Source organism: Fonsecaea monophora (assembly GCF_001642475.1).
Source record: "Fonsecaea monophora strain CBS 269.37 chromosome Unknown Scaff205, whole genome shotgun sequence".
NCBI classification, from domain to species: Eukaryota; Fungi; Ascomycota; class Eurotiomycetes; order Chaetothyriales; family Herpotrichiellaceae; genus Fonsecaea; species Fonsecaea monophora.
Window position 1 is genome coordinate 1 of NW_019174136.1, and position 22,572 is coordinate 22,572.

At 52.5% G+C, this 22,572-nt stretch overlaps 7 protein-coding genes across 7 annotated transcripts; 4 read left to right on the forward strand and 3 right to left on the reverse strand.

The window, feature by feature from the left end:
* Nucleotides 1-3,487: 3,487 nt before the first annotated feature.
* Nucleotides 3,488-4,501, reverse strand: AYO21_12000 (hypothetical protein; the record flags this gene model as incomplete). The annotated part of the gene is made up of 1 exon (XM_022661848.1): nt 3,488-4,501. One exon carries the CDS (start codon nt 4,499-4,501, stop codon nt 3,488-3,490), a length of 1,014 nt encoding a protein of 337 aa, XP_022505836.1.
* A 626-nt stretch (nt 4,502-5,127) lies between these two features.
* On the forward strand, nt 5,128-6,138 carry AYO21_12001 (hypothetical protein; the record flags this gene model as incomplete). Its single annotated transcript, XM_022661849.1, has 2 exons — nt 5,128-5,468; nt 5,604-6,138. The coding sequence occupies 2 exons, from the start codon at nt 5,128-5,130 to the stop codon at nt 6,136-6,138; spliced, it is 876 nt and encodes a 291-aa protein (XP_022505837.1).
* Nucleotides 6,139-6,748: 610 nt separating this feature from the next.
* AYO21_12002 (hypothetical protein) lies at nt 6,749-7,509 on the forward strand (the record flags this gene model as incomplete). Its single annotated transcript, XM_022661850.1, has 2 exons — nt 6,749-6,991; nt 7,045-7,509. The coding sequence occupies 2 exons, from the start codon at nt 6,749-6,751 to the stop codon at nt 7,507-7,509; spliced, it is 708 nt and encodes a 235-aa protein (XP_022505838.1).
* A 29-nt stretch (nt 7,510-7,538) lies between these two features.
* On the reverse strand, nt 7,539-8,882 carry AYO21_12003 (hypothetical protein; the record flags this gene model as incomplete). Its single annotated transcript, XM_022661851.1, has 1 exon — nt 7,539-8,882. The coding sequence occupies one exon, from the start codon at nt 8,880-8,882 to the stop codon at nt 7,539-7,541; it is 1,344 nt and encodes a 447-aa protein (XP_022505839.1).
* Nucleotides 8,883-9,967: 1,085 nt separating this feature from the next.
* AYO21_12004 (hypothetical protein) lies at nt 9,968-11,587 on the reverse strand (the record flags this gene model as incomplete). Its single annotated transcript, XM_022661852.1, has 6 exons — nt 9,968-10,406; nt 10,472-10,538; nt 10,608-10,722; nt 10,844-11,032; nt 11,153-11,220; nt 11,284-11,587. 6 exons carry the CDS (start codon nt 11,585-11,587, stop codon nt 9,968-9,970), a joined length of 1,182 nt encoding a protein of 393 aa, XP_022505840.1.
* Nucleotides 11,588-14,150: 2,563 nt separating this feature from the next.
* On the forward strand, nt 14,151-16,447 carry AYO21_12005 (hypothetical protein; the record flags this gene model as incomplete). Its single annotated transcript, XM_022661853.1, has 8 exons — nt 14,151-14,404; nt 14,475-14,488; nt 14,587-14,836; nt 14,893-14,961; nt 15,021-15,278; nt 15,359-15,515; nt 15,584-15,960; nt 16,144-16,447. The coding sequence occupies 8 exons, from the start codon at nt 14,151-14,153 to the stop codon at nt 16,445-16,447; spliced, it is 1,683 nt and encodes a 560-aa protein (XP_022505841.1).
* An 804-nt stretch (nt 16,448-17,251) lies between these two features.
* Nucleotides 17,252-19,842, forward strand: AYO21_12006 (hypothetical protein; the record flags this gene model as incomplete). Its single annotated transcript, XM_022661854.1, has 8 exons — nt 17,252-17,400; nt 17,722-18,045; nt 18,131-18,211; nt 18,264-18,392; nt 18,454-18,559; nt 18,613-19,019; nt 19,072-19,310; nt 19,364-19,842. The coding sequence occupies 8 exons, from the start codon at nt 17,252-17,254 to the stop codon at nt 19,840-19,842; spliced, it is 1,914 nt and encodes a 637-aa protein (XP_022505842.1).
* Nucleotides 19,843-22,572: the final 2,730 nt, after the last annotated feature.

Genomic DNA, 22,572 nt, shown 5'->3' on the forward strand with positions numbered 1-22,572 from the left:
ACATCAACCACTGTAGTATAAAATTCGTAGTAAAACCGGTCGAGAAAAACCAACCCTGTAAAGGGCGAGTTTTCCTTGTCACAGACCAGCAGGTTGAGCTGTTCTGTGATAAGTTTTTTGCCATTTTTGCGCGAGACCCGTCCTACTAGAAGCTGTCTGTCTCGGAATGATGTTACGGTACTGTCGCCATGTCTCATCCAGTCATGCATACAAGTACTTGTACAAATATGTTCATGGCGAGATGGATCGTTTGAGGTGACTTTCGGGTAATGCCGAACGCGTTCTGCATTACCGAACTAAATAGGCATAGCGGCGTCCACTCACCCAAGTAACTCGGCAAACTTACCTAGAAACACACCAACTCCCCAAACCTGCGACTCTGCAACTACAGGTGAGGTGTAATGGCTACGCTTCTATTGTTGCGTTCTGCGGTCATTCTTCACGTCTGTCTCACCATTGAGAACCGCTCCAACACCCAAGAACCTACAAAGAATGAGTCCGGCGTCTCAACCACGACTCAAGCTGGTGCAGATGCCAGGTAGGCCTCGGCGGTCCGTGGCGTGCAATCATTGCCGGGCAAAGAAGATTCGCTGTACGGTTGCACCCTGTAACAGCCGATGAGTCAGAGTACTAATGCTACGATAGGTAACGGCAATACTCCATGCGACAATTGTCTGGACCGTGCCGAAGAATGTGTTATCACGCGCAGGCGACGTCCGCCTACCCAGAGTAACCGAAGTACCGGTGAATCTGTGGTCGTACAAGGGATTAGCAGTGTGTCAAGTCCCTACACATCTCAAACCACATAAAGGAGTGACTGACAAGCCGAATAGATCGGACAAATGTGAGTCTCTGGTACGTTAGCGTGGACAGCAGGACTCGACAACGCTTCGTCGAGCGACCGGCGCAGTCACTCTAGCCAAAAGTCATGCTGCCGTGCGTTATATCAGCTGATATCCCTCAGCACCGTATGTTGGCATCTAAACAGAGCCAAGAAACCCCCAAGCAGCCACGGATGCAGACCCCTCTAGCACCCGGACTTCCAAGAACAACAGACGCGTATGAAGGACCCATCGATGCCTTTGACAATCAAGATCTTGGCCAAGAGGAGAACAGTCTCTATGCCACTGACACGGTCAGTCAGTCACTGCATACTCACTAACAGTTCTGATGGTTCTCTCAGCTCAACTTTGAGTACTTTGGTCTGTCGATTACTCCTTCCACGGCACGGTACTGATGGGCAACAGGCCCGCGCTGCATGATGTCCTTTTACTCCCAGCCTGCTGTGGACTGGATAGTTTTAAAAGTGAAATCACCCGAGTATAACAGCTCGGTCAAGCGCCTTGTTCAAGAATCGGCCCGGATGCTCAAAATGAACCACGGTGCCTTGTCATCTTGTCGAGAGCCAGAGCCCGCTCCGCAAGTTGCATGGCAATACACCAATGGCGAGTAACTGAAACTCGTCAATATCTAATTTAAGCTGATTTGTGATCCAGCGTACTTTGAAGAAGGATCGGATCTTGCTTGGGGCTTGGTCGAACGCCCTGTATTTGAGTCCCGACTCCGCGCGCACTTCAGCGGCACCCATATCCCAGTTACAGACGACAAAGGTTGGTACGCACTACGCAACATCATCTGGGCGCATGGGTGCCAGATTGTTCTTTCCAAGACCAGGACCTTCCACGACACCTTGCAGGCTTCATGGGCTCTTTTCCAAAATGCACTTTCTGTGCATACCGAGATCGTGTTCTTACACACTTCCTTGATGGGTGTACAGGCCCTAATATCGATGGTAACTACCTTATCTCTGTCAAAGCTCGAGCCAGGACTCTGATTCCCAACGGTAGGTATATTTTAGCGAGAGTATGGGTGAAGTGTCGCTGCAGTACACATTATGCACAGACGCTTTGCGACTCGCGTGCTCCAAAGGTCTTCATAGACAGCCCTCACACTCGTGGAAAATCCCGCTGCATGAAGTCAGACATCGGAACTGGATATTCTGGTCCATTTATTGCCTGGAGAAGCAAATCTGCACCCGTTCAGGCCGCCCTTCAGTGTGTCATTCATTCCTCATTTGATGTGCAGACAGTGTGTCTAACCTTGGTAGATAATGGACGATGATGAAATCAGTTGTCAAGTTCCCCAAGCCGCCCCAAGCGGACTAACGACCGATACTCTGTATTGCCACACGCTGATCAAGATGATGCAATTAGCCTCCAAGGCTAGGAAGCAGCTTTCCAGTGCACGTGCTCTCAGGCAGACGAGTGACCAACTATTTCAAGCCGTGCATAATCTAAGGAAGGAACTCGCAGAATTCAAGAACTCAGTACAGCAGCATATCTGTCTTGACGATGCGATTGATGTTGCTCGATTACCAGCTGGTATGACCCTGCGCCAGGCTCAATCACTTCAATCACATTATTTCTGTCTGGTGTTGGACATCAATACCCCTTTGACCTACCCTTGGTTGGATGTCTCCACCTATGTAGCGGGTAATATGGTGGCTGCTACCCAGGTGCATGCTTCATATAACGACGTGGCTCAGGTTTCGCGTGCGGCTATCCTCGCTGCCAGGCAGGTACATATCGACGGTGGCTGCGCTGCCTTGTAAGACACTCTGCACCGAGACCTTCTCGATGGATGTTTGTTGCCAGATGAAAGTTAACTCTCCAGCAGAATCGCACGATACGCACCATTGTACAGTTTTTTCAACCTCTTCATCCACATCATTCGAGACACCACTTTGTCCACTGTTCCATCAGACCTACTGCTACTAGGTAAGTGTCGGGGCCTGTTCTGTACCGTACCGCGTGTCCCTCGTGAAGAGGAGGTCGACGCATATGCTCGGCGGCAAGAGACCAAAAGTGACTGACGAACTTCACGTGCAGACCTTGCGTTGGGTTACTTTTCCAACCTCGAACTTACCACGGGTCTCCAGCTGCCGCGTCTTTTTGTGTGAGAGATGTGCCACTTTGCCCGTCTTGCTGTGAAACATCAGGAGCGCTCGCACGAGAGCACTACAGAGCCAGAAATCAATGGGGAGATGGAGGCCAATGAAAGCTTCCAGCCTGCACCTTTGACGAATTCCACTTTGAACATAGGCGACACCAGTACTGTTCCATTACTTGTGAGTTATCTTCAAGATTGCCTACGACTAGGTTTGTTTTATTTACACACAATACTAACTTGATACTCACAGGAGCAGGATTTTTTTGAATTATTCCCAGCAGAAGATTTCGAAACATGGAGCACTCTGGTTCCTTTCGATGAGGCCACCGATTGGACGTTCTGAGATTGACCAAGATCCTTACTTTAGATGTCTGCATGGATCAGCAGACGTCGATCGACCAGAGAATTGACGCTACTTTTAAGTCTTTCATTGGTAATCACAATTGAGCAAATTCATGGCAGCGACTTGCTCTTCCGCATAGAAGCACCACTGACCAAGTCGCCGTTGCAGGCGCTCTGTATCTCCAAAATATCCAGCTTAGCTCTTCGCCGAGCTGTTCACCTGCTTCAAATCTGGCACTTTGATCCTCAAAAGGTTCTCTGCGTTTTTATGCGCAACGAGCTCGAGTTCCTCCTCAGTCAGCAGCCCGCTCTTGATGAGGTCTTGGAAGAATTTGAGGCCGTGTTCATTGGTTGTGAAGGGGTAATCAACGCTATACATGATCCGTTCGACTTTTGTGTTAGCAAGGATACAGCGCATCGGGTCGATGCTGAATGCGCCCGACGTGGTGATCCAGATGTTCTCGTTCCACACCTCACTGAAAGGTCGATTCCGCTTGCCCATGACGGACTCTTGATCTATGATCCTCTGCAGCATGAAGGGTATCATCTCTCCAAAGTGGCCCAGGATGATCTTGAGCTTAGGGAACTTGTCAAACACCCCTGCGGCATGCAGCCGAAGCACATGGAGACCGACCTCGGTGTGCCATCCCCACATGGCGCCCCCTACTACGGTCATGGCGCGAGGCGGGTAGTTTCCAGCGTAGGACCGCTGGAAGAAGTCTGGCGTGGGCCACGAAGGGTGGAGGTAGATCGGGACGTCCAGCTCCTGCAGCTTCTGCCAGAGGATGTCGTATTCGTTGCCGTCGCAGAACTTGTCGCCGGCCTTGTGGTCCACGAGTGCCCCGACGAAGCCGTGCTTCTTGACCGTCCGCTCCAGCTCAGCCGCCGCAGCTTCGGGGTGTGCCATTGGCAGGACTGCGAATCCTGCGAAGCGCATTCTGGTCTCCTCCGACTTGCGAATCTCGTCTGCCAGCTGATCGTTGCCAGCTTGGCAGACCTCGGGGGACGGGTTGTCGGCATCGCAATGCGATATCACTTGAACACTAACTTTGCCGTTGTCCATCTCTTTGAGCCGCAGCGCATCGGCGTCGAACAGTCTTTCGAGTGCCCCGGGCCATTTGGATATTGCTTCTTTCAGAGAGTTGTCGTACGAGTCAAACACGACGCGTGAGTACCAGTGCTCTTCGAGGGCGATGAGTGGCGGGGTCATGATGGAGAAGAATAACGGTGACAATGACTTACTAGATAAGGGAGGTGAGGGACTTGGGTTATTGACCGAGACGGAGATGGGGAGGACAATGCTGGTCTGATCTTTAAAACGAACAGGTCGAGGATTGAGCTTGGTGAGACCTTGATCCCTGAAGTCGTGGATAGCTCGGTCCCTGCTAGATGGTGGACTTGGTACTTGTGTTACTCCGTCCCGAGACTTCACGCCTCCATTACTCGGTTCATTTTGATTCAACATCCCGAGTTCACGACACGATTCACAGTCGGTGTTGTCAGGACCCGAAGATGTTGCTTGTTCAGCAGTCGGCATTTCCTAATACGGTCGGCTCACCGTTAGTTTGTCCTGAAGAGCGGCTCGATGGCCTTGCTCGGCCTTGACGGATGATAACGTTGGACTTCTGAAACGAACAATATGTGCTGCGAGGGATTCAGATTTGTAATTAGGCAGACGGTTCTGCGTTGCTGGCCATATGTGGTGGTGGCAGGCTTATATTCCTCCAGCCACCCAGATCACCCATCTTACCTCGAACACCGAGTCACCTCCTATACAGTACATCCCATATCTTTCCAGGAAATACTTCGCTGTAAACATTTTGAGAAACCAACACGATGGGACCTCCCACCGCCATCGTCACCGGCGGCTCGTCCGGCATAGGAGACGCCTTGGTCCGACACCTCGTCTCGCTGAACTGGCGCGTCGTCGTCGCCGACATCAACCCGCCCAAGGAGTCCCTGCCGGAGACGTTGTTCGTCAAGACAGACATTTCCTCCTGGCAGGACCAGGCCGACATGTTCGAGCAGGCGTATGCGTGGAGCGGGCGGCTGGACTTTGTGGCTCTCAACGCGGGTGTCGACCATGGAGACGACGTGTTTGGGAATCTCTCGGGCAATGTGGACCGGCCGCCGTCGAGGCCGGATACGCGGCCGTTTGAGGTGAATATTACTGGAACGTAAGTTTGCTCCCTTTCCTGTCTCCCAAGAAAGAAAGGGGGAACAAAGAGAATTTCAGCCCCTTCCTCTCTTACCTTTCCTCCCTGGCTGCGCTGGGTTCTGACTCGAACCTCACTCTTCGTACGGGTGTGCAGATTCTACGGCATCAAACTCGCCGCGCACTACATGACGGTGCCGAGCACGCACTCCGACAAACCCAAGCCGGGCGGCAAAATCATCATCACCGCCTCCGGGGGCGGCATCTTCCCCATCCCCATCCTCCCGCAGTACACGGCCAGCAAGCACGCGCAGGTCGGGCTCGTGCGCGCGCTCGCCCGCAACGACGCCGCCACCACGGCCGACGTCCGCATCAACGCCGTGTGCCCCGCCATTGTCGACACCCCGGGCCTCCCGCCGGGACTGGCGAGTAAACTCGGCCCAGACCAGCTCACGCCCATGAGCACCGTCATTCGGTGTTTCGACGCGCTGGCCGACTTCGCCTCTGTCGGGGATAACGACTGGGTTGCGCGCGGCAAGACGGGGGAGACGGTCGAGGCGAACGGGGAGGAGTTCATCTGGCATCGACCGCCGCAGCCACAGGGGGGGAAGTTTATGCGCGAGGCGGGTGTGTTGGCCGCGGCGCAGGCGTATAAGCAGATGAGCGCCGGGGGGGTTGCGACAGCGACTTGAGAAGGGGGACGATGAATTGTTCCACAAATCGACGTGGACGCAGACGGGTCTGGGAAGAAGGACATGGTCCCCGTAGTAATGATGACGTCGTCTTGTCAGGGTCAGTATTTGGGCCGCTTTTCCAGGCTAGCAGCGCTTAGAACTACGAATGAGTTAGAAGATCCTCAGCAATAGCTTGTTGAGTGAAGCGAAACGGTCCCTCGTTACTCGTGTAAAAGAACGTGTAAAACGAACTGGCTAGATCTATTAACCACTTGGTACCAAGGCCGCTTTTGTATTCACTATTACTAGCGTAGCGCCTTAACTATATTATTTTACAGAATCCCCCGCTCTCGACGATGCACAGCGAATCCCATCACCATCATGACGACAAAACGCCGGAAACTCGCCAAGATCTAAGCTACCTTCGTGTCTCTACATAGCCGTCTCGCACGCTGGGTAGATTTCACGCGATCGGGAAACCTTCCCATCTGTGTCTCTTCGGCGCACCTGCGCTGCGCAGTTTTCTGGATCGACCGCCTCCGGGAGCCTCGTCCTCTGTGGCGACCAAGGAACATCACGGCTGGAGACTGCTCCAGACTGTACGCCATGCGAACGCCCTAATAGAACGATGGGCGAGCAACTTACAAAAGGCGCAAGGGATGCTGACTTGATGGGAGAAAGCATTATTGGCATTTACCTCGCGACAGAGCCGTTGTGCGAGTCAAATCGGCCGGTGGAAGACGATGAGCCGAGACTACGGCGCTTTGTTGATGACCAAGAAAATATCCAACGGCCCCGCCTGATCGGTAGCGGGAAACACGGCGTCGTGATCCTGACCACCATCAAAGGAGCTGCATATGCCTTGAAAGTTGTAAGTACGATTGTGTGCGAATTACTTCCACTTGGCTAAACCTAGGGGTTCAGTTCAAGTATTGGAAGCAACCCGGCCCTGTCTTTTATGCATATGATCGTGCTATCCACACCTCACCACTTGCCTGTGAATGCAGAGCTTATGCTCGACTGGACTCACTTAATGAAAATGGAACATGGGCTGCTCGGTGTTACGGGTGGATGAGATTGTCTGATACTCAATTCAAGGTACTTGGGGATGTTGTTAATACCCATGGCTTGAGCCGATGGGCTATTGTCAAAGAATACATACCATCCTCGACACTTCCGTGCGACATTCAGACGATCTTTACGAATTTCAATACCCCGAAGCAAGCACGAATACTCCCCCAGGACATTAGAGTCGAGAACTATAGAGGGTCAAAGATTGTCGACCTTTCGAGCACGTTGACGGCTCCGTGTCCGGAATGGTCGGGCTTCTTATTTGAATTCTTTTACAAAAAAACCATCTTTGGCGTCTTTGATTGGTTCAAAGGCTAGCATTACATCTCTCGGCATCACGTCCGATTTTAGACAAGCGAGTTCACATTTTTGCCAACGAAACGAAAACGGACAGTTAAAGTCGCAAAGATGCGCCTGAAAGCGGCATAGAATGTCTGACATGATGCGCACAAGTATTCCTTGCTGACAGTGATGACCGGGACCCGGGCTAGCGGCAGCAAGTCGTCGAAGAAGCTCTGCAGGTCTCCTGGTACAACGTCTTCGTCCTCAAAGTATTGAACGAGGGTATGATGGTGGACAAGGTAAGTCAGCAACTGAGGCTCAACGTGTGAAGCGGCGCGAATATCAGATGGAAGGCCGAGATGTTTGCGCAGCTCATCCGCTCTGTTGGCCCACAGATTGTTGTCAAGAACATTCCGCCAGCCCTGGAAGGTGTAGCCGCTCATTGCGATTACTAATGGGTAATTTGAGACTCGATCAAGTTCTGCGAAGGCCTTGTAGGGTTGTCCATCCGGGACCAGAAGAATAGTTTTAGGTCTGTACAGAGCAAGATTTTCCGTCTGCCATCCTCTGGAAGAATGACAAACCACGAGAGAATGGTCTTCAGCTCCTGGCGAATGAACGGAGTGATGAGACAATCGCTTCAAGTGGCTCTCAACCCTGGCGCGTTGATCATCCGCATCGTTGCCTTCTCTGTATACACGGCCTGCTCGCGAACGTCGCTCGCCTTTATTGCGGAGTGTAGCTAGAGCCATATCCAAAGCATTCATCCCGTTCGCATCGCGTTCTTGAATATGTACTCCTTGGGCTGTAAGATATTGCACAGTCTCAAGACGACCCCAGAGAGAAGCTTCCATAAGAGGTGTTCTGCCAAAATGATTGCTTTGGTCAATGGCTGCGCCTCGATCCTGGAGCCATTTTACAGTCAATATTCCGTTCTCTTCCGTAGCGGCCAACAGAACGCCATTATCACCATCCTCATCAACTTGTGAAACGAAATCATCGTCCGGATAATCTTCAAAAAGGCGATGCAATTCCCCGATGTCTCTTCGCACACATGCGGATATGTAGGCAATGTGGCGAAATTCGGGAGATTCATAGGGGTCTTCAGGTAGGGCTTCGGGGCGTCGTCGAGGAGGTGGTTGGGCATTCGAGCTTTCTTCATGAATGTGCAACCGCTCAGCCGCATCTGTAAGACTTTCGTCATCTCTGTCTAGCTCAGATCGTTCATGAAGATGAGCAAATGACGGAAGTATAGAACGATACGGCGGGCTTTCGTTCAGCTCCATCAGCCTTCCTCCCAAATTCACCGTCGCAAAGACGGAATGGGTCCGATCAAACTCCCATCCATAATCAGTTGCCGTAGGATCTTCATCTTGTGGGAAAACGAGCCGATACACACCTCCTTTCATGTCGTGGCAGTCGCTTTGCCTCTGTTTGTAGGGTCCCAGAGGAAAGCCGTGACCATGTGTGCCCAGACAAAACGGACATCGTACTCGAATTCTTGAGCTGTTCCACGAGAGAACGAGGGCGACGGGCAGAGCAGCTATGGAGTATGAGTTGAATCAACTTCTCCTGCGAAGTAAGAAGAGCGGTGCCACAGGGCAAGCTGAGATGAAGACAAAAGGATTATGCCTAGACTGCATTGAGATCTGCGAACACCTTCACTTTGCCCACTTTACACCAAGACAGGAGCGGTACAGCACTTTCGACAAGAGGTGTGTTACTATGCAATGTAAAATCATCCACCAAAACGCCAGGCAAATACTGTAGTGCAGGTATGGTTGTCAAACCAATCACAATGAGACAAGTGGTTCTGAATCGCAGGACGAATCTACTCCAACTTCAAGTCTCTGTAAAACTGATACAACATCGTCTTGGACCGACCAGCCGGCCAACCGGCCGGCCAGCCAGCCATGAATTTTTCCATTCAACTTTTGCTTTTGCTACACAGTGTATATTTGCCGTGTGTAGATATATAAAAGTACATGTCTTTGATACTCACAATCGACCAACCGACCGACCGACCGACGGGTCGGCTGATTCGACATTGGGTGTTTTGCTTTTGCTTTTGCCTTTCCTTTTCTTTTCCTTTTCCTTTTGCTTTTGTGTCCCGGCTGGTTTCGTCCGGACAGGTTTCCTTGAATACAAGTGGCGGTCCCAGTCTGAGGTAGGCGAGACAGGCGGGATGGGTGAATGGCGCCATCGAGGGCGTGAAAAGACAGACTTGGGAATCTCATGATGGATGCATGGAACCGTTCAAGTGTACACCTGCTTGTCTGTTCCATTGCCCCGACTTCCTGACTCCCCAAACTGCGTTTAGATGCCGTTGTCGTTTTATCAACCACCCGCCCCTTCTCTTCCTTTTTCACGACCGAGCTCGTTCCACAACCGAGTGTATGTGTGTGTAGTGTAGGCTTTTTCCATCGCAGTGCCATCGCAGGTAATACCACTCCCCCTATATGCGTGCGTCGCGGGGGGATGAGGGGCGTTTTTATTAAACAGCGTGAGATTCCCAGTGGATGTCCGTCTTGACGGTGATGCCCTTTGACTCATCACTGCCCTTGGTGCGAGTACTTCCGGGCCCCGTCGTGTAGGTGGTCAACTGGACCTCGTCGTCGCCAAAGGTCGGGTTGACGATGCGGTCCCAGTCCCGCTTGACCTTGATCGGGATGCTCGCGCCGGACTTTGCCATGGCCGAGGACCCCATGTTGCCGCTGGAAAAGCCACTCGTGGGCGCCGATCGGGACTGCGAGCCGGCGGATTTCCAGAAGCGCCGGAGGAGCGGCGCGTAGCACGGCATGCAGGCGCAGAGGATGCCGATGAAGGGTTCGCAGCACGACCAGATGAAGACGCTCGCCATGGACCAGGTCAGGTCGTCGTTGTTGATGAGGTGGTGGATCGAGATGATGCGCACGATGGAGGCGATACAGACACTGTGGTTTTTGTCGTTAGATTTTACTGTAGTGAGAGGAAAAGGGCAAACTTGGGACCGTCTTACAATCCTCCCAGTCCAAGGACACCGCCAACCATGACCTTCTTCCTTGTCGACATGCGCAATCCCAGAACTGTAGCGAGAAGAACTTTCAGCACGTGAAACACCACCAGTAATCAGCAGGAGTGGGAGGAATACTCACGTGGTCGGATCGGAATGATCAAAATACAAACATCGACAAGCATGGCCCAGATGCCGTTGGCGAAGAAGAACAACGGCACGTCAATACAGTGACCCTTGGCCCCGGGGGTGGTATACTGAGTCTAGTGTTTTTTTGAACGCGGGTGAGTCTGTGTTTAATTCTCCTTCGTTGTCCGTTTTTTTCTTCTCTTTGTTGTCACTCTGTGTAGAGTGTAATAGAAAAGGGGGCAAACTCACCCAGAAATACTCCAATGGTTGACAACCGGTGTTGATGGTGACGACAATGACGACAAAGTAGCTCCAGACCAAGAACAGACCGAGATAGGTCGACCACTTCTGGCGAAAGAGGCGCCAGTAGTACATGACGATGGATGCTTTGGTGAAGCTGACGGCGCCTGCGTAGATCATCACGTAGGAGAAAAGAATCTGTTCAGCAGAATTAAAAGGCTGGGTCAACACAGGGAGAGTTCGAGTTCGCTCAAAGGGTTGGGGAGATGTCAGGAGCAAGAAATCTAGGCTGCTGCAAATAAGAGTTGAAATGCATACCTGCCAAATGGTCGTAAAGTCCTGTCCCGTCACGGCCCAAAGATGCTTGCCACCACCGTATGGAAGACCTGGTCATTCTTTGTCAATTTCTCGAAGGCCTCACGTGCAGGGGTACAAGATTCAAAACTCACTGACGAGCGAGCAGACTGCTGTACCATGTGCCAGAAGCTGTTTTTTGTCGCGAATTAGTCCATGTTGTTCAAACTTTTGGTCCTCAATATCAATATCGAGGAAACTCACCAATGCTGGGATGATCAAGTAGTCGTCCCAGGAGAATTTTCCCTTCTCCCGCATCAACTGCGATACGAAACGCAGCATGACGGCGAGGGTCCCGATGACCATCAGACTGACGACTGCTCTGATGACGGCGCCATTCTTGGTTTCGGACAGGTCAATGCCCGGGGGCGCAGGTCCAAATGCTCCGCTTGCAGACATTGGAAGGGTTTGTCGTGCTTGAAAACAACCGGAGGGTGGGAGAAAAGAGAAGGGTAGTAGACCTAAAAAACAGAAGAAAGCCGCTCGAGCTTGCGAGTCGACGATATAAGAAGTGTAACGATGAAGGAAAAAGAATCACTCAAAGGAGTCACGCAAGGCGGAGGCGTTATAATAAAAAAAAAGGGTCTTTACTGAAGCTGCATCTCCTTGGGATATGTCCCCCCGGATCCCAGATCCCAGACCGTTTGGGTCTCATATCACTTCAGGCTAGCCATGTACCGAGTTTATAGTACACATTTGAGGAGTACAGTGACCCAAATGGGAACCCACAAAGACCATACTCTGTACAAAGAGGGAACTGGAGCTAAGACCTTGCGCAATCCCGGTTCCTGGTTCCTGGTTCCTGGTCCCCTGGTCCCTGGCAGGACCAAGTCACTGTATCAAAGACGACCATGGGCATTTCATCACTGCAAAGGGGTTTTTAGCCAACTCGGCTGTTCAAGGCGTACCAGATGATCTGCATAACCAAAACAACAGCACGAATCAAACTGGGTCATTCCGGGCATAGATCGTTCTCCGCTTCTTTAACTGAGAGTGAGCTGGTGACAAGACACAAGGCGACGGGGCCGAATACGAAGTGGGTAGGAAGTAGGAGGACTACGGTAGAATTTCGATCAGGAAACCCTTGGGCTCGAAAGAGTGGCCAAAGTCCTCGGTACTACCGCAATCTCGGTTTTTTTTTCAAATGCCCAATCTGTACGAGTACTTGGTACCAAGTAGCAACTCATGGTGTCGCCGATGGAAAATTTCACTTGCCTTTTGGGAGTTCGTCGTACGAGATAATATGCCACCGGGGATCCATATCCGTTCCAGCCGTTGAGCTAGTTGTGCCGATCAGCCAAGATGCGTTTTCGACCTGCCTCGCACCTAGCATGCAATCTGCAGCGGTTCTCGAACGAGATTTTCCGACCTAGACTTTTTCGACATTCCTACTCGTACGGAGTTGCTGTTGACCACTTAGTGGAGAAGCTTCCATGCAGGTCGGGACCGTTGACCGTTGGCAGTTGGCAGTTGGAAGGTTGGGCAAAGCTCGAGACCCACACAACGGTCGACTCAGTGCGAACGCAAGGCTGCCTAAGCGTTGTGCAGATCCAGAACTGTCAGGGTCAGCTTGAAGGACAGACACAGACAGTACGGCCCTCGGTCCTCGGATCCGTGTCCCTGGACACAAGTTGGCAGGAGCAAAATTATGCAAGGGCCAAGAAGGGGAGCACGTCTCCAGCAGGGCATTCCCAATATGGATGCAGCATCGCCGATCTTGGACGAGCTCCGATTTTCAGGTGTTTCAGGGCTGCAGCCGAGCCATGGCCGAGCCAACGCTACGAGTGATTTGGTGCCCTCATGGAGACATGCCCAAGTGCCTTGTACCTTGGAACTTGGAATCCTCATTTTTTTTTCTAACGGCTTTTCTGGAGCCCTTTTTGCGGAGTTACTTTTAGGGGGGAGCAGCTACGGAGGATTGTGTTCGACGGGCCGGTCCAGATCGCCGAGTATGGGTAAGTGCGGCCCCGGACGCCTCCAGACTACTCTAACTTTGTTCACGATCGTCGGTAGCTGGAGACAATCGAGACACGAGTCAGTCAGTCTTTTTGTTTCGTGGCCCCGACGTCTTGATGGTGGCCCGCTAGTCCGAGGCGATTCGGATGCAGCGAATGAAAAGGGTGATGAGTGTGAGGGACAAAGTGGGGGTAGAAAGCTGTCACTAGGAAGAGGAGGTGTACTGAGCAGGGAGTAGGTGTGACCATATGGTGGGAAGCTCAGCGGCAGGACTCGCGGGAAGGATAGAGAACTTGGGATCACGACACGACACTATACGACTAGATAGTGTACATGTACATGTAAGCACCTGATAGTACAGTATCGACGACAGCACAGCAAAAAGCCACAGTGGAGTGAGTTGCTACGATGATATTCCGCACAACTGATCTGGCCCGAGGTCTGTGGGAAAAGACGTTTCCCTCATCCTAACATGGTGGTGTGCTGTCGATCTGCATCTTATACGACGAATACCGTGACAACCTAATAGCTAGCTCCCCTTTGGGCCTGAGCTTTACCCAGCAAGCGGACCGGGACCTGGCTCGCCTGAGACCTGGGAAACTGGGAATATCCTTCATCGATACTCGACTCGTACATATCTACTCGTCAAGCAGCGAATGATACTGTCTTGCTGGAACCACAAATGGCCATTTTACCTTTGGGACCAGGCTGCCAGTCTCGTTTCACCCATGGTACTATTGTCTACCGAATGCATAGAACTGCTTTGGGACCCTTGGTGCCCCGACCAAGTGTGCTCCACCATCACCCGTTAATATGAAACTGGTCCAAGAGCAGGTCTCCACAGGACAGAGAGAGTCGATGAGAGACTACTTCACACCGCTCTCGTGGCGCCCAGTGCCTTTTATTATTTATCAAGGGACGAAGGGCCCCGGATGCCTCCCCGTCAAAGAAATTCCCTGTCGACACACACAAGCGACACAGGGCATCATCTTACCAACCAAGAAAAATGGGATCCATCCAGGAGAAAACACCCAACGATGTCAGCCAACGGCCAAACTGGGTTCCTTTGTTGGACACGCCAGTCCTGACCAGAAGAAAGCTGAGGATCGTCTGTATCGGTGCTGGGTTCTCGGGCCTCACGCTGGCACACAAGATCCAGCATGAGTTGAAGCTCGAGGATGTCATCGACCTTCAGATTTATGAGAAGAACGCCGACGTCGGGGGGACCTGGTACGAGAACACGTATCCCGGTGCCGCGTGGTAAGACTGTCTCTACATTGGATCTTGTTAGCCAGAAGACAATCAGAACCTGACCACAGAGAACTACTAGTGATATCCCAGCTCGTGAGGCTCCCATCTCGTGAAGACGGCCCTAGCCCGATTTTGAAATTGAAAACAAGGCATGCACGCATACTAACCTTTGGGGATTCGTTTGCTATCAGATGCCTACACCTTCTTGTTTGAGCCGAACCCGGACTGGACGCAGTTCTACCCTGCCCAGCCCGAGATTCATGCCTACATCAAGGCAACCGTTGCCAAGTACAACCTGGACAAACACGTCACGCTCAAGTCCAGAATCTTGGAGACGATTTGGGATGATGAAGTGGGACAATGGAAGATCAAGGTCGACACGAATGGAGCCATCCAGGAGGACACCGCCGATATCCTGATCAACGGCACCGGGTTTCTGAAGTAAGTCACAAGGACCTCAATATAGTATTGGGCGATGTCTAACCAAAACTCTCAAGCAAATGGAAATGGCCTGCGATTCCTGGCCTTCATGACTTTAAAGGCAAACTCGTCCACAGCGCCAATTGGTACGTTTTGACAGAGTCTAACTAGAAGGGGTTCAACGCTGAGAAGTCTTTCCTTGCAGGGACAAGGACTACTCATGGGAGGGCAAGAAAGTGGCCGTGATTGGCAACGGGTCCTCGGGGATCCAGATCGTGCCGGCCATGCAGCCAAAAGTGTCGAAACTCGTCACCTACATCCGGAATCCCAGCTGGATCTCGATCAATTTCTGCGCCGACAAGACCATCGACGGCAAGAACTTTACGTATACAGAGGAGCAACGAAAGGCGTTTAGAGAGAACCCCGAATCTCACTTTACGCTGCGGAAGGAGTTGGAAGCGTCGTAAGCCTTTCTCCCTTGGATGTTACTTTGGGGGGATAGCAGAACTGCAATGGCTAATCTTTCGGAAATCCTCGAATCAGGGTCAACGGGTTCTTCTTTGGAATGAAGACGGGACATCCATTCCAGCAAGGTCTCGAGGCTGCGTGTAAAGCTCAGATGAGCGCCATCCTCAAGGACCACCCTGAAATGGCGGACAAGTTGATCCCCAGCTTCCACCCTGGCTGCCGTCGTCTGACAGTATGTTCCGCCAGTATGCCCCACTGAAAAGATGTGAAGTCCGCTAACGAACTGGAAATCTCGATTAGCCTGGTGATGGATACCTGGAAGCTCTTCAACAACCAAACGCGAGCATCAACTGGGGCCCCATCACTCGAATCACCGCCAAGGGAATCGAGACGGCAGAAGGCGAAGAAGAGTTCGACATGATTGTCTGCGCCACGGGCTTTGATACCAGTTTCATCCCGTCGTGGAAACTCGTCGGGCTCAACGGGGCGACGCTAGACGAGAGATGGAAGACCGACCCCGAGGCCTTTTTCGCGGTCCAGGTCGACACCATGCCCAATTACTACATGTTCAACGGACCCAACTGTCCCATTTCACATGGCTCGGTCCTGACCGAGATTTCTTGGACCTGCGACTATATCCTTCGCTGGGCGGAGAAGATTGCCACCCAAGATATCAAGTAAGTTATCAGCACTTCTCTTATCGATAGGGGACCACACTCTCTTGTTTTAATGCTGTCCCCTTATTGGCCATGTGGGCGGTGATATCTGTGATCAGCATCTGCAGGTGCTGGTGATTTTCCTGGCGAAGGTAAAAAGAACGGATGAGGGCAACTAGCTAATCTCGAGGACTTATCATCTAGATCCATCACGCCAAAGGCTGAAGCGGTCGCCGACTTCAACACCTACTCCCAAGAGTTTCTCAAGTCCATGGTGTGGGCAGACAACTGCCGTTCCTGGTACAAGAACGGCAAGGAGAGTGGCACCGTCACCGGCACGTACGCTGGGACTATATTGCACTTTAAGGACTGTCTGGAGAACCTGGGCGGCGAGCATTTCGACGTCGTGTGGCGGAGCAAGAACCGGTTCCGGTGGTTGGGCAACGGGCAGAGCAAGTGGGATAAAGACGGCATGGGCGATTTGGCGTATTACATGAAGAGACTCTGATTGTGTCGAGGTTGTTGGCGCCCCTGCCTGATAGAGTACAGAAGATGACGATGATGAAGAGAAGAGAGTAACAGCACTCGGAAATCGGAAACCACTGATTGGTCCCTTGTACACAGAGTCCTATCCCATGCCCAGTGTTGTATCCCCACATATCTCTTGTCTGACTAAAATCACCGTCGGTGACTGAAGAAACGCGTGCATCAGGGATCTCTCCGTGCTATCCGGACTCGGCGTGGTTGCTTCTTCGTGGGCGATCCGAGATGGATGGTGGATTGAGGCAATTGACCACTCTACTCTGCACGGCGAGGGTAGATAACACAGGTTCCCCACTCAAATATCTCACGCCGGCGCTGTAAGTGAGATGAGATGGTAAGACAAGAGATGAGAGACGAGAACACAAAGAGACGAGGCCGAGGATGTGCTGACGGCTTGCCGCAGGCAATTTTCAAAATAGGCTTAGCGCAGCTTGCACGTGAACAAGCTTTCACGTGACTGAACGCAGGGGCCAGCCACCACAAAGGATAACTACTCGGCACAAGTACCAGTTCAGCCTCATCGAGACAAGGCTGGGTGTGGGGAAATATGTACAAAGGTGGTGATATAGTCCAATATCCTCGACTTGGTTAATAAACGCGTTATCAGTGTACGATAGATAATCCCGTTTAGACCAAATAACCCGTCTGGGAGGTAGGTACAGCCGATGCGCCATCCGTACCTCGTTTTACTCTAGGAGCCCTTCAGGATCGGAGGAGGCAACAACTAGATAAATAGGCTGGAGTGGCTGGTAGGTCTGAGCGGCAGATCATGGCTGATAAGGGCATCGCCGCTCCTCATAGTGGCTCCATCCTCTACGTCATGTCAGCGGTAACCCACAGACCATTGGAAGCCGCCCGTGGGGAAGCTCCGCCCGAGCGTGGCCAAAGTGGAGACCAAGAAATCCAACTCGTCTGGGCGTGAGGCGAGGGGAAGGGCCCTTCTTGCCGACTGCGCCACTCCTAGAGCAGCAAATTCAAACAAGGTTCCGCTAAGAACCACCACGCCCAGATCGTGTGTACTTCCAAACATTGGCAACGCGGGAAGCAGCTGAGGCTGTAACATAACAAGATCATCCTTGCCCAATAATTCTTGCCACAAAATCTTTTGACATCCCCGCTCTTCAAGCTCTTCAAGACGCCGTTGGCCCTTTTTCACCTGACCTCTTTCCTCTTTTTCCTACAGGTGAAAAAAAAAAAGAATAATGCTCTCTCTGGTCTAGATACTCTGCCTCTCACCAGAAACGATTTTGTGCGCCCCAACGACAACCACATCGCCAGCATGGACGATTACCATAATGGCAAGGAGAAGCACACGAGCGACGTCCAGGCGCCGGATATCCAAGAGGCCTTCATCGCCGAAAATGCCGACCAGCTTCAACGTCACCTCAACAATCGCCAGATCCAACTGATTGCCATCGGAGGTTCCATTGGGACAGCGTTGTTTGTGAGCATTGGAGGCGGTCTCTATCGTGGCGGCGCTGCGAACCTGTTCTTGGCCTATACAATCCACAGCTTTGTGCTCGCCATGGTCAACAACTGCATCGCAGAGATGAGCACGGCATAGTCAGTTCCAAGCACTTTCCAGCTGCTCAACAGTTGTGTTGCTGGTCGCTATCATGGTCGGAAATGCTAACGAGTTGGATTCTAGCCCGGTCAGTGGTGGCTTCATCCGTCTAGCTGGCAAATGGGTGGACGATGCCCTCGGTTTCATGTGCGGCTGGAACTTCTTGTCAGTCCTCGTTGTCATTTGAGCGTTTGCACACTACTGACGTGGTATCTAGCTTTTACGAAGCTCTCCTTATCCCGTTCGAGATTTCGGCCTTTACCCTTGTGGCGTCTTATTGGAGTGACAAGCTCACCGAGCCTGGCCCGATTGCTGGTGTCGTAGCCGGATGTGTTATTGCCTATGCGTAAGCCGGACAAAAATCGCCATATTTTGGACATGCGAACTAATTGTCGTTGCTTTTGAAGTTGCATCAATGTTCTCGCCGTCAGAGCATACGGAGAAGCTGAGTTCTGGCTCTCTGGTGGAAAGGTCATTTTGATCTTTTCCCTCTTCTTCTTCACCTTTGTTACCGTGAGTTCGTCTGTCGCGTTTTATAGAACAATGCTGAACCTCCCGTGCAACAGATGGTTGGTGGCAACCCACAAAACGATGCCTATGGCTTCAGAAACTGGAAGCACGGCGGGGCGTTCCGAGAATACATTCATACGGGCGATCTGGGTCGATTCCAGGGGTTCCTCGGTGCCCTGACCTCTGCAGTCTTCACGATCGTCGGTCCCGAGTACATCTCCATCGTCGCCGCCGAAGCAATTCGCCCGCGCGTTTACATCAAGGCCGCATTCAAGATGGTATACATCCGATTCGGCATCTTTTTCATCGGCGGCGCTTTCTTCGTGGGCATTGTTTGCGGCTCCAGAGACCCAGGTTTGGTGAATGTCGTCGAAGGTGGAAGCGGCGTTGGCGCTGGAGCATCGCCCTATGTGATTGCCATGAATAATATGGGGGTGCACATTTTTCCACATATCGTCAACGCGTAAGTACCGCCCATGTCGCCATGTCGCCAAGATGTCTGACGAACTGTCTAGGCTGCTGTTGACTTCGATATTCTCGGCGGGTAACACCTACACGTACGCCGCCACGCGCACGCTCTACGGCCTGGCGCTCGAAGGACGAGCACCACGCATCTTCTCGCGCTGCACGAAGAAGGGAGTACCGATTTACAGCTTCTTTGTCGTCATGATTTTCCCCATGCTCTCGTTCCTGCAGTGCTCGAGCAGTTCGTCTATTGTGGTCACATGGTTCGCCAACATTGTGACTGGGGGAGGTATGATGATCTACGCACCCGATAGTCTCTACTCAGCTAACGCTAATCACCAGGCCTCATCGACTTCATCATCATGACCATCACCTACATCCAGTTCTACCGCGCCTGCAAAGCCCAGGGCTTCGACCGCAATCGCCTCCCCTACACCGGCTACCTTCAGCCGTTCTGCGCCTACTTTGCCCTCGTTTGGCTGATCCTCGTCACGGCCATTTACGGCTACACGAGCTACACGCCGTGGGACACGTCCAACTTCTTCTCCAACTACAGCATGCAACTCTTCATCCCCTGGCTGTTTTTAATCTGGAAGATCATCAAGAAGACCAGATGGCTGCGACCCCACGAAGTCGACCTCGTGTGGGAGAGGCCCATCATCGACGCGTACGAGGAGACCTTTTTGGATCCTCCCGTCGGTTTCTGGCGGGAGCTGGGACAGATGGTCGGTCTGGGGAGGATCAAGGGCGGAAACGACAAGCGGCGGCCGAGTGTGGTTCAGCCGACCGAGCCTACTGACAACGGGTTCAAGCACGCGTAGAGATGACGCCGTGTCTCTGTGTCTGTCTCGGTGTTGAGCCGGCAGGGCAAGAAAGACCGTTTTCTAAGGGTGATATTCTGTCTCCATAGAACTCCCTGGTGGCTGGCTGGCATTTTCTCGAGATGACTTGCTTGGACAACCGGCAGATGCAGATATTGGATATCGCGGATCCTGCCAGGTACGCCTTGATATATCTATGGGGCAGATAGATGATTGCTTCTAGTCTGTCCAGGGTTGAGGTGCTACAGATCTGAGATATTTACGGGTATACATCCGCTATCTACCATCTGCTGTCTACCGTCTACTGTCTGTTTGTACGTTTTTATGTAAGTGGCAGAGGTGGCAAGTGATTCTATTCCCTTCTCTCGAGAGGACGAGATATGAGATTTTAACACATATTATTTTACGACATGAATGAATTGCTTTGATAACGTTATTCTGACGTTCCCCGTTCTGTCCCATGAGTTTTGCCATTCGTTGGATATATGGGGGATATGAGTGGTAGGTGGTGGGTGATAGATGATGGGACGATGGATTCGATACATTTAGGGCGGCAGCGGAGCAAGCTCGGCTATATGCCATGTTACACCCAAGTACTCACGTACTCGGCACCTCGTACTCGGTACGAGGCGTCGTCTCAGGGTTGATTGAGCGAGCAAAAGCGCAAGGGCGGCAACAAGCCTAGCCTAATCCGGCAATCCGAGACCTCCCGAGAAATCTGGGGGGGCCAAAAGATGCCACGCGAAACAGGCGCTTACAGGCGCGCCGGCAGCAGAGGGTGGCGGAGGGGTTTTTTTACTCGAATCTTCATCTTTTGGCTATTATCACCTTGTTGAGTTTTGAGTACTACATAGGGGGGTTCTTTGTCCCCTGGGCTTTGGTTGCCTTTTTACTTTGAACGCATGTCCCTAGTGTATGTAGGTGCCCGGCGCTTTTTTTTTTTCCCCACGCGGCACCGTTTTCACTAGCCTCGTCGTGAGTACTCCCCAGTCACGCCCCCAATTTGACTGGCAATGCCCTTTGTGAGGACTACCTGTGGTGAACGGCGCGATAATGGTTCGTGAAATATGGCGATAGCACGAAGAGGGACATGACGCACGCGACGACGAAGAAGAAGAAGGGAATCGAGGCATACCACACACGTAGCTGGACGCGTCGCTGTATTCCCAGCGCATGGCCTCGCGGGCCCGCTGCGACCACCTCGGTAGGGATGCCCTGTCAAGGCTAAACAGTTGTCCCGAGTTGATGGCAACTTGATCAGCTTGGCCACGTCTTTCTGCGGGGTAAATTTAGTTTTCGCGACACGAGGGGGCCCGGCCAACGAACGCTCCCCCGGAATTCTGGCCGTGGGTACTCGGTATCGTGTTGAAAAATGGTGGCAGGCCGACCGCGCACCGCACCTCCTAACAAGCTTGTACGTGAGGCCGATGTCACGCTGCTGCGGCACGTGCAGCCCCACGGTCGTGTGCCAGATGACCACAACCCACAGCCCTGTCGCATCGGGGGTGTGCGGGGTCACAAGCACGAGCCAGACCGCGCGCGAGGGCCTTGTACGGCGTTGGAGACCACGAGCTACACTGGACGAGCGCGCGCCCAGCAAACCCTCGCCCGATCCCCGTGGGGAACATTGTACCACCCGGCGGAGATGGGGGTCGGATGTCACAACACGTAGGTGTTCTGCTGGGGCACTAACACCGTCAGGGCGATGTGCGCCAGCTCCGAGGAGACACACGATGCGGAACAGGCGGTACGGAAACAGCGGTATCGGGCGGCGCGACCCGAGAAGAAGTGCGAGGACCCCCGCGATCCAGTTCAGGTTGTCCAAGTTGCTTTGCAGCCTAGGGCGACGAGCCGGCGCGACGGACGCGAACGAGTTGAGCGTGAAGCTGAAGGAGGAGATAGTACACGAGGCCGAGGAAGAAGACGGCCGCCCTGGTCGTGGCGCTGACGGTCGTGTTCGCATCGGTGTCGTCGTGCAGTGCCGCACCGTGCGAAGTCGTCGTGGTCGTCATGGTTGCGGGAGTCGAGAACTTCTTTGGCCGATCTTGTGTTTGGACGGTATGTCATTTCCTGCTGTGGGGACGTGTTCGATGGTCTCCTCTTGGATGGTGTCCCAACGCCCATGGTGGTAGTTGTTCAATGGTATGTGTTGTTTTGTTCCGTGAGGTGAGTTCCGTCCCTGTGACTGTGTTCGGCTGACCTGGGCTGGGTGTGGAGCATTACAGAATATATATGTATATAAGTCGGTTGAGGGCAGTTGTTGGTTGAAACGAGCAGATCAAGGCAGAGTCCTCTATGCCGTTCACAACCAACATGGCCTTGGGGACCGAAGTCGAGGAGCAGAAGGGTCATGGGACCGAGTACATTGGTATCACTTCTTGCCTGACTCGTCCTTCTCTTGGGAATCTACAACTATCTATCAAGGGCCACTTTCTCTCCTTGGGTAGCACAGACTCCTGATACCACGCAAATCAATCAACTCCTATTCATCCGTCCATATATCCATCCCCGAAACAATACCTGGTCTAGGAAACAGTGTCCGCTCCTGACGGACCGAATTAACATGGGTATCTATCTAGCCCAACATCAGCGAGAGTGAAGCATTACGTGGCGACACATTAGGGAGCGGGGTCTCTCTTCCATTCGGAATTGCCATTCTCGGTCGGTATCTCGCTAGCGTTGTACCTTCATCTACCATACCGTTTGTGAGGGTGGTTGGGGGGGGGGGGG